The 11,378-nt window shown below is 42.2% G+C and overlaps 1 protein-coding gene across 1 annotated transcript in view; it reads left to right on the forward strand.

The window, feature by feature from the left end:
* Positions 1 to 11,378, forward strand: part of dip2bb (disco-interacting protein 2 homolog Bb) — a 43,972-nt gene that overhangs the window by 12,749 nt on the left and 19,845 nt on the right. The window contains exons 2-7 of the mRNA XM_020592793.1: positions 3,986 to 4,057; positions 4,869 to 5,021; positions 8,906 to 9,031; positions 9,625 to 9,948; positions 10,259 to 10,405; positions 11,008 to 11,127. Coding sequence (XP_020448449.1) covers positions 3,986 to 4,057; positions 4,869 to 5,021; positions 8,906 to 9,031; positions 9,625 to 9,948; positions 10,259 to 10,405; positions 11,008 to 11,127 — 942 coding nt within the window. The remainder of the gene's footprint in view (positions 1 to 3,985; positions 4,058 to 4,868; positions 5,022 to 8,905; positions 9,032 to 9,624; positions 9,949 to 10,258; positions 10,406 to 11,007; positions 11,128 to 11,378) is intronic.

The raw sequence follows: 11,378 nt of genomic DNA on the forward strand, positions 1-11,378 counted from the left end.
TTTCTTGAAACATACATAGTTGGATCTGTTCTGCCAAAAGACGGAATCCTGGAGCGCATGGCACCATCTTATGTATAAAAGAGAGAACTTATTATGCTTACTGCTATAGCTACCTAAAATATTCAGCATTATGTTGTTTAAGTTGAATGATAAATCAGGTCAAACCTTTGCCGGCATGTCCAGTGAGGACCCAGTGAGTGAGATGCATGTCCTGCTGGTAAGAGGAAGCTGCTGGGAGGTTTCAGTAGGATATTTAGATAAAATGTGCTGACTCTTTAGGCCTGAGGCCTGACGAAAGTTGATTGGCAGCCCATCCCCCATAGTCAAAAGGTAGATTTTAGCTGACATGGTCTATTACATTTGGAAGATGTGACTTGGAGCTTAATGTTGTCTGTGGGGTAGCAGCTGGAAGCCCTGGTGGCTCCCTGTAGAATTTTTAACATGTGCTGGCATAATTTTTGGTGAGTACTGGTGTTGATGTGCATCTAAAGAGTTTTCCTGAGAAAGAAACTGAGTGAACCCTGATGAGGGAAAGGAACAAACGGGGAGAGAGAGTTTGGAAGCTAATTACTATTCAGACTGAGCGCCTGCAGCGTGGAAAGAGAGAGCGGCCTCGCTGCAATCCCAATAATCTGAGGCTAGCAAGTGTGAGAGTGTACAGGGATGAGAGAAGGCAGAGCTTTGAAGTTTCTTCCATTAGATAGACAAAGAAAACCTGCTCAGAGTGAATGCACGAGTCGTCCCCACCAATGAAACTGTCAGACCAAAACAAATGAGGAGCGTCTCATGCAAATCCCAACTGTAACGCTGGCCACCATTAGGAAAGACATGACTGGGTCACTGTGAGAAAGTGGGCGAACAAGTGAGGCCCTCATCACTGCAGTGGAGCAGTGCTTTGCCTCTCAAGCAGATCCCTGACTGGGAATTAGTGTTAATTGTGAACAGACCAGAATAGATTCTTGTTTTAGATTTTAAATACATAAATTAGAGAAAACAAATATGACTTATTTGCAAAGCTGTCATACATAAGGGGTGGCTAAGGCCCCTCAAAGGATGCTGAGTTAAGAAAAAAAACATTCTTTTGTTTTTCCTCTTGTATCAGTTTGTGAATTTTGGCTCGTTTTTAACTTCCTGTCTGTTCACCTGTAGTCCACAGACAGGATGTACCTTTTAAGGAGGTTTAACATTTCACCTGTAACTGGCTCCCATCATTGGAGCCTGGATCTACTGATGCTAGAGTAAAAAACAGATGAATTTCAAATCATCCAGATGGAAGAGTGATTACTTAGAGAGTCATTTAATGCCACACCAGCCCCTCCCCCATTGCTGCCTCCATCCCCCTGCTCTTTCTGCAGAGAATCTGCCTGCTCACATGAGCTAAAAATAAATCACGTGACGGAGGGAGGCCGACTGTACTGTTCATGCATTACTTATGGAAGTGTTTGGTTTTCCTCTATTTTCCTCAGGAAAAACGAGCCGTGGCCCCGCGGTGCCGTGTTGGAGTGGGCTCTCAGTATCCCGCACATGTCTGCAGTGTGCCAGCAGTGACAGTGATTTAGCTGTGGAGATGTGCAGTTTGCTAAAACACTGTTGTGTTTACTGTAACAGATGTAAAGATGTTACAAGAGCTGAGGTGAATAATGTGTGAGTTGGCTCTGTGGGTCGTCCTTCAGTAGAGCTGCATCAAGATGTCATGATATTGTGTTATCATTTTACAAATTTCTTCTGTCCAAAGTAATTATTCCAAGTAAACTACACTGAGTTAACAGCGTCATTCACTAAATTCTTATATTTAGTTTAGTTTTAACCATCATTTCTTTTAGTAAGTTTAGTTAATTGCTGAGATCTGGAAACTGACCATTGTAAAAAAAAAGAGGCCAAGATGTTCATCCAGGTTTTTAACAAACCCTCAGGTTAGGTCAACTTACGTGGAACAGAAACAAAGGCAAATGTAATGTTATTACCTCAGCTGCCTGTTCCAAACATCTGCCACAGTTTAAAGACTGACTTCTTGATAGAACTGTGGGACCTTTTGACATTTTGTGTGCACTTTCTTTTATTTTTATCTCTAAGTTGTGGCTGTGTTTACAGTGTATGAATTAACTGCTATAGCCTGCAGGACCCACTCTCCACCATCATAAGGTGCAAGTACTGTTTTGTTTTTCTTTACCATAAGCCTCCCAAAAACCAAATAAGAGCTGTGACACAGTCTTTATCAACAAAGATGTGATTGGATAATTTATGCCAAATCCAGGGCCAGTTTGTTGTAATTCATTGCTTATTGTATTTAGTTAATATTCCACATGAGCTCTGAACCATTTCAGTTTTATGAAACTGAACCTTTTTTTTTTGAAAAATTGTTCATTTAGGCATTTTAGAATTATTAAAAGTACATTGGACAGATTAATATTGTTGTTATTATTATAGTATACCTGGCAAAGTGTCTGTTGTTTGTCGCCCCCTCAAATATCTTTGTAGTGATATCACCATGTTTAGTGATTTACTGAGAGTTACTTTGGTGAGCAGCGTTATCATAACTAGTAGAAACACTGGCTAAAGCTTTCGAAAGAATTATCCTTTAATGCTGTGACTGAACTACATCACCCAGCCTCAGCTCTGCGTATGCTATGTAGTTTAGTGCCTGGCAGGTGTAAAGCTGTGTCAGTATACCAGGAAATCCTCATCTAATCTCCGCTGTCCTCTGCAGTGTAACCTGGGAGCGACGACATCAGCAGCAGACAACTGGAACCTTTTTGTCACTGTGCGTCTCAGCAGCCTAATTGGGATTAAAGCTCAGAGCTCTGGGAGTTGATACAACTGCATAAGAGGCACTGCTGCTCACAAAATGTGATCACCTGTCAGACTGGCCAGTATCATACGGAGTGGAAACAACCTGGGGTTTTTATAGGGTTTTGTAGTGTTTTATACATGAATCTGTCTTGCGTCACTGAGTGGTAATAACAAGTTGTCATAATAATGACAAGGTTTGAGAGTGGCCAGAGCAGCCGGTGGCGCACATACGGAGTTAATCATCACTGCTTGTCACAGGTCCTAGCTAAGCGAGTGCAGCCTCTCCAGATGGATTCATAGTGCATGGGAGCAGGAGTATCACTGTGGGGCCAGCATAGAGCTCACTCGGCCGGTGTTGGGTCTGGTGCGGTGGAGAAAGATGCAGATGGGCTGTCAGCAGGGGGACAGGAGGGGTTGTCAATCGGACACTTGACCACCTACTACTTGTGACTCGGGATTTCTCCTGCTCCTCACCTCTCTCGTCTCTCCTTCTCCTCATCTTCGCACCTTACTCCTCTCGTCATTCCGGTTGTGTGTGTCTCCCACGTTTCTCGTCCATAGCTCTCAGTTTTCTCTCTGTGTCTCTGAGGCATCCCGTCTCTTGCCCACGCATCCGTACATTTCCAAATTTAGTCCTGTTTTATTTTTCCCTTCGCACCACATCTTTGACGCCCTCAGCCATCTACTGCAACACTGTGGGCATCCATCTGTGTTTCCATCTTCTCCTTTACACAGTTTTATTATTTTCTCAAATTCAACCTCTGTTTCTATCTTTGAACAGGTTGTAACCGATTACATTCAGATGCATTTTGGAAAGTAAATGAGCCCGGAAGTGCCTAATGCCCAAATCATGAAACCAGGAATTTAATACATGAATGAGTCTTGTGTCTTAATCTTTACCAAAATGTCTGTGTAACTTTTTTAATCTTTTGTTTGGTTTCATTCTGAAAATGGCTTAAAGTTTTATTAAGAATATAAACTTTCAAATATCTGTTGCTAATGCAGAATAGAAAAAGACTTCCACTAAAATTTTGCTTGTTAAGGTAGAGTGAAAAGATAATCTGAGCTCAGGGATGTCTACAATGTGAACATGCTGTTTATTGTAATCCTGCCAAGTGATTTTATGTCATTATGTGAATTGCTTCATCTTGTCATGCCTGCTCGGTGAACATTATATTTTGGTTTTGTTTTACAGGTGACATTACACAGAAGGGCTATGAGAAGAAAAAGACCAAACTCCTGGCTCCCTACATCATCCACACTCCAGGTACAAACACCCCTCATATTTCTGTTGTCTTCTTCTCTGGTTAACCACTACATCATGATTAAACCTACTCAAAAGAGGTATGTGGTCAGTGTTGCCTGGTATGATTCTGACTTTGAAGGTATACTCTAGGTAATTTCTAAAAACAAACTGACACCATAGGTACATAAATCTCTTATATGCACCCATGTTTCCTTCACTTGCGTCTGTTCCTTGCACCTTAGCTCCGCCCTTTTAGGACGCAAGAAAATATACAAGGAGAGAGGAATTGAGGAAACATGTTTTAAGTGACAAGAGATGCTAGAAAATTGTTGGCTGTGTTGAAATTGCATCTTCCAGCTGATAATTAAACATTGTTTTGAGGCTCCTGTGTATCTGAAGAATCTAATTGTTGGTTATACAGGAGCTGCTGGGGTCCACTAAGCTAAATAGTTCCAAGTGCTTATCAGTCACTAACAGTAGACAGAATGTGACAGTGTTCATGTGATACGTTTTAACCACTAGTCTGATTATGTGCTCACACTATATAATAATATGTATATTTAAAGCTTTATTCAGTGCCTTCTATGGTATTAAATAACCTGTATAGGTGAAGTACCTTATTGTTCTCCAGATTTTTTTGAACAAAGCTCACAGATTCCACCAGTTTTTTCTTTAATCTATAATAAGGTTATCCTTTATTTAATAAAAAGAGACAAATGTTAGGTAAAGGTCATTCACCTCTTGAGGTGTACTTGATATTTTTTAAGTTGCCACTGACGTTGCAAGGTTATCATGTGCTTGTTTTATTAATTTATTCGTGCTTATTTGACAGTGGAGCCTCCCCCTCGGAACGAGGTGCAGCCTCCTCCTCCCAGTTCCTCCTCCAGCCATGCCCCTCCCCCCTCCAGCTCGTCTCGGTACCGTGAACGCCGGGCCCGCAGATCACATCGCAGTGGAGGGACCAGGGATGACCGCTACAGATCAGGTCAGAACTTCTACATCAAATAACCGTCCCCCGGGTGTCAGGGGAGACGTTGCACTCAGATGAACGTTTTCTCCAAATGTGAAAAGACCTCTGATGCACCAGTGACTGAGGAAATGTAGTTTCTTCTGATATATTTGATTTGTTTAAGTGCCCTGCACCATAGGGTTCCCAGCCCATGTGACTTATAAGACACTCAACATTCCTCAAGTAGTGTAACCACATAAGCAAATTGGTAATTAGTAATGTCCACACATTTCAAAAAGTTAAACTACAAGTATATACCATTATGATGGGTACAGAATTCCACCTTAATTGCTGAGCTTTTGCAGTATATCTTGCAAAAACCAAAATCTCCTCCTTGAGAAGCCAATTCAGCATCTTCAGATTGCCAACAAAAGTCAGGAAACAGGTGTTTCCTTAATTTGCTATGCACAGGACAATGAAACCCAAAATGGAGCTCATTACCAGCTGCCCCAAGATCACAAACAACACATAAGTGCCGCTCCTCAGGAAAACCTATATATCTGCCTGCTTCAACTGCCACTGATACCTCAGTCTGCATTGGCTTCACTTGTTGAACAAGCCTGTTTTTAAGCTCAGACACACTGGGCTGTTTCAAAGGGACCAATTAAAGAAGTGTGTGTGTGTTTGGTATTACTCGCACTGTGGGGACCAAAACCTGTTTATACACTCACATTGTGGGGAGCCAACCTTCATCACAACGAGCAGATGCCGGTTCCCATTATATACATCATTGCATTTTAGAGTGACACCTTGGTTAGGTTTAGATTAAGGGTAGTGAAAGAGTTAATATCAGGCAAGTACTGGGTAGGGTTAATGGTTAGGGTAAAGCTCCAGGAAATGAATGCAAGTCAAGGAACCAGAACAAACGTGTGTTTACGTGCTTGAGGGACTGAGACAGACTGACATCTGGGCAGTGTAGTCCTGCAGCTGGGGAGCCCCTCAGTGAGGAGGTCTGGCTACATGTCAGGAAGCTGTGGAGAACAGAGAAAAGCTGATCTAGTGGGGAAAAACCGATGCTGACAAGGATTTTAAAAAATCAGAGCAGTAGAACAGAGGTTAAAGAGCACAGAGCATGTGAGGAGGATGTTCATTTGTCAGACTGTAAATGCATCCTCCTTCTAGCCTGGCCCACACCCTTCTGTTTCTTCCCCACACACGCTGCTAAATACCAGGCTGACTAATTGGAACTCAGCCTGTTCAGCTTGAGCTTCTTGAGAAGTTATCAGTGTCTGAATCAGTGCCTCATGTTCACTCATTCACTACTCCTTATATATTACTGTCAATACTTGACTGTGTAGTGAGAAGTAAATTGAGATTTCAGACATGTTAGGTATTTTTAGTCAGATAGAAATTAGATAGATACTTTATGTATTAGAAATGTTTAGTGGAGATAGGATGTCTAGTTAGACTGTTAAATGCTTAGTCATGCTTATGAGTTTCTACAGGGTACATCTGGTCAAGGATAACTAGAGAGAAGAGTTGATGACTGTCAGCAGACAGGGTGTTTAATATTATTATTATGACGTGTATAACTGTAGCCTTAGCCATAATATGTTCTTATGTTTAATATCACGACATGTTACTAGAGGTCGTGAGAATGTTTTTAGCTACACACCACTTAATCAACAGACACACACACACATTGATTTGCTTCATGTTTTGACTACTGCTATGACCAGCTGCAAGGCTGGTAACAGAGACGTCTCGGTTGACGTTTCTGTGTAGTATGGGGCTAGCCCAACCGAGGTGATATAATGTATAGGCCTGGTGGGCTCAGGGTCTTTCATCTTACATCTGCCTGCGAGCAGGTTGGAGGTGCAAGATATTTGAGCGTGTAATGTTAATTTTTGCCTGTGTTCATGGAATAAATCAGCACTGTTTTGTAGTTACTTGGACTGCCTCGTCTCTCAGAGTCAGTATGGTAAAAAGTACCGGGTACAACAGACACGTATATGCAATTAAAGCCGAAATTGTTAAATGCCTGGCTTTTGAAAACCAGTGAGCAAAATCTACAGCCATGCTATCACATCTGTGAGGCTGCAACATCAGTATGTTAATGTGCTTACAGTGACCATGTTAACCAACAGGTATAATGGTTACCATCTTATTCATCTTAGTTTTGTGTGTCAGCATGCCAACACTATGTAATTAGTAATAATAACAAAGCACAGCTGAGGATTATGGGAGCATATAAGCAAAGTAATGGGAAATTAAAAATTTGGCCTTGCTTTTGCATTATATGAAAGGTTGAGGGATCACCAAAGTTATTGCACTTCATCCAGACATCAATCTCTGTTCAAGATGTCCTTAAAATTCATCCAGAAGTTGTCGAGACTGAAAACCAGATATATCATTGTCATGGTGGTGCTAGAGAAGAAGTCAGGATTCATCATCTGGGAATTATAAATGTCTATAAAATATTTCATGGCAGTTCCTCCAAAAATTGTTGGGATATTTCAGTTTGGGTCAAAGTGATTGATCAACTGACAGAAACACGACATTGGGTAAGTCCCAGTGTCCTTATATGATCGTTGCCTTGCTCCTCAATTGTTGCCCAAGTTGTTGTGGTTCGCCATCTTGAAGGACATCCCAGAGGAGTGAGGATACAAGAGAGCATCCTTTTATGGATTTATCCTTTTAAGTCTTTTATGGGTGGACATGCCTATTAAAAGTAAATAAGTTGGATGCTTCAGATGAAGGACTGGAGGAACGGATATACAGTGTCATGTCTCTAAAAACGTGTTTCCTCAATTCCTCTTTCCTTGCATTTTTCCTCACATTTTACATAAAGAAATTAAGATTTAGCTCTGGTCCTCCCCACAGAGCCACACTGTTAAAATGGCAGTGAAGCTTACTCCAGATGTAATTCCTCTTTAACAACCTGGCAGCACCGTGTCCACCAGGATACGATTTTGACTGGGTTCTGTAAGGCTGTAGTTTTTGTAGTTACAAACTCATTCAGATTTGCAGTTGTTAGAAACACAAAGCCCTTTATCTGGCCGTACATTGCAACGTTAATTGGAGCTGATGTACAAAACAGCACTAGCCCCCACACACCCCGCTGTGCTTATCGCCACGGAGACGGCCCTCATCCTCCCAGACGTGTGCGAGGAGTCAGCCTCTCGTGACGCTCCTGTGTGAGGGTGGACGATGGCACATTATTATGACAGAGGATGATGTAGCCTGGAGCAATCTGTTCAGCAGAGTGCCAGTTATGTAATTATGGTCTCCGCTGCTACTGTGCAATGAGGTGTGCTTGATGATTTATTGAAATGTGTTGATGTTTGAATGGGAATAAATGCGATTCGTCAGTGAGTGGGCTTTTGTTGCACATGTGTTGTTACGTAGTTTGAATGTGTGACTGTTCTCTTGGTTGTTTTTAATGTGCCTGTGGGTGCCATCAACTGAAAGTATCTGCATCTATTACTGTGCATTTGCATGTGCATGTATGTAGGCAAGTGTGTGGGCTAATGTACAGCTCTGACCTGGTTTCCTGTTTCAGTGGGAAAACAGTCATCCTCACAGGATTTTCTTCATGTGTCATTTCCCTTCACATTTAAATATACAGTTTCTTCTTCAACAAATCCTTCGAGGAACTATACAGAAAGTCTTTTGTCAAACATTAATACAAATATAAATAGAAAGAATAATAGTATAAATATTTCACATTAATGCATTAACTATTACTCCTGCTATACCTGACACCTGTTTACCTCTTTTGACTGCAGGTACTTTTCCAGAAACCCCAACACTTTTGTAGGAAAGCAGGATTTATTTATTTTTTTGCTTTGAATCAAATTCAGGCCATTCCTAACTCTGTGTTCCTTTCTCAAAGTGCGTATTGTTTTCTGTCAATGCAGATATCCATACCGAAGCTGTACAAGCCGCCCTGGCTAAACATAAGGAGGAGAAGATGGCACTGCCCATGCCAACGAAGCGACGCTCCACATATGTCCAGTCTCCTGTTGAAACTCGTACATCACCAGGTAGAACAGAAGAACAATCCTCCTGTCCTGTCAAGAAACTCTGGGGGATATTTACTGAGCCTGTCGCCCATTACCTTCAAAATATTGTAGCACTGCAGTTTTTTTAATTAGCGGTGTATTTCACAACACTGGTGATGGAAATGAGCACAGCCGCAGCAGTGTTAATTTGACCACACAGCCACTTCTGAGGACCTGCTGCCTGTATTGCACACGCCTGGACCGAGAGGGAGTGTAGAAGTATAAATCTACAGTGACTGAACTTTAATATGGTTGAAGAAATTGGTGAACATATTTCAAAAACTACCAGTTCTGTCCACTGCAGCCATGGTGAATCAGGTGCTGAGGGTATTTGTATATATTTCTATTATGTCCTCCAGTATTTGGCACCATAATGTGTCCAAATGTGCAAATTCCAGCAGGCACACTTTTCTTTTTTTCCCCACTCCTTAGTAGCCTAAATATGAGTACACACAGTTTCACTGTTTAGCTGCAAAACCTTAGTAAATATCCCCCTCTGATTAAACAAAGTGACTTTTAGTCAAAAGGACACAGTGCTTTTTTTTAATATACATCCTTTGTTCTCTCTGGCCAAGACTCTTCATCAGGCTCTGAAGATGAGACGTCCGTGCGCAGGCAGTCATCAGTGGTCGCTACCCCGCCTACAGTCAATCCCAACCTGCAGAGCCCGGACTCTTGGATCAACCGCTCCGTCCAGGACTCATCCACCTCCTCCTCAGCCTCTTCCACCCTGTCCCATGGAGAGGCCAAACCGCAGCCTCAAAGCCAACCTCAGCCTCAGCCGCAGTACAAACCGCAATACCAACCTCTGTATCAGCCTCAGTACCAACCACAGTACCAGCCACAAGGGCAGCCCAACACCGCAGCTGTGACAGACATGCTAGCTAACAGTCGCATTGGTGAGACGCTACTGTTAACAGTTTTATTTAGCTCTTCCCACTGCAAAATCAGAGATCAGTTTGAGAGTTTTACAAGTGTTACACACATATGCTGGTGTCCATTAGCGTGTTTCAAAGTATAAAATCACTAACTAGAATAAATTAAAAAATAAAAAGTTAATTATTGTGATTTTATTCTGCCATGTAAAGTACTCTGGTCAACTGGATGTTGTTTATAAAGTGCTATATAAATAAATTTGATTTGATTTGAAAATGTAGTATTGACTTTTGGATGGCTTTAGTGTGACAGTCTCCCTTACCTACCCTCCAGCCCCCACAGACAACAGTGCCCCTCCTCCGGACATTACAGCTGTGACCCCTCCAGTCAGAAGCCCTCGGGTGGACCTGCCCTCCAGCGCTATAGTCAGGGGGATGAGCCGCGTCCAGAGCCGCTCAAGCATGATGGACACTGCAGACGGTAAGAACACCAACATGCAACTTCATATTGTTTGGGTGTCTTCTCAGGAGCCTGCGTCTGACTCTCTCTTAAAAATAAGTGTTGATGTCCAACCCGACATCAGTAATCAGACTTAACTGCTTTCTCTTTTTGATCTTTTTCTCCCTGTCACATGTTTATTTGACTGGCTGATAGGAAGAGGTTATATCCAGAGTAAGGAACCTTTTTAATGTATAATGTCTGTAGCCTCCTGTGTTTGCTTTTCTACCTTTACTCTTTTTCTTGTGTGTAATGAATGATTATAGAAATAAATGCTACAAACGTCCACACACAAAATGAATCCTCCCATGTGATCCCCAAAAAACTTTACCCTGGTGCTCACCATGTTTTCCTTGTGTTGTTGTCACCTACATACTGTATGTATGCTGCTTTTCATTCCTAAAAGTTACTGCAGTCTGTTCAAGACAATTTAATGTTAAATAGTTATTGCCTCTTTTGCTATGGGATGAAAAGAAGCAGATGGGAAGACGGTTCCACGGGTAGTTTTTGCCACTGTGTGTATGAAGCATGTTGTGTGGTATGTGACTGCGTCTGTCCTGCACTTCCCTTCTTCTTGCCTGTAGGAGTTCCTGTGAGCAGCAGAGTGTCCACGAAGATCCAGCAGCTTCTTAACACCCTGAAGAGGCCTAAGAGGCCTCCACTCAGTGACTTCTTCACCGATGACTCAGAAGAGATCGTGGAAGGTACACCGCTTCCTGTAGCACTGCTGTGCTCCCAGTACTGCCCTTAAAGTTCTACTTACTGTAGCTGTGAAGTGTAGGATATGGTTTGTCTTACCATTGCTAACTCTGAGAGACGAGGCAGTCCAAGTAACTTCAAAACAGTGCTGATTTATTCAAAGGATCACAGGTAAAATTAACATTACATGCTCAAGTATCTTGCACCTCCACACTGCACGCAGGCAGATGTAAGATGGAAGACCCTGAGCCCACCA

Source organism: Monopterus albus, unplaced genomic scaffold (assembly GCF_001952655.1).
Source record: "Monopterus albus unplaced genomic scaffold, M_albus_1.0 scaffold18.1, whole genome shotgun sequence".
Classification (NCBI taxonomy): Eukaryota; Metazoa; Chordata; class Actinopteri; order Synbranchiformes; family Synbranchidae; genus Monopterus; species Monopterus albus.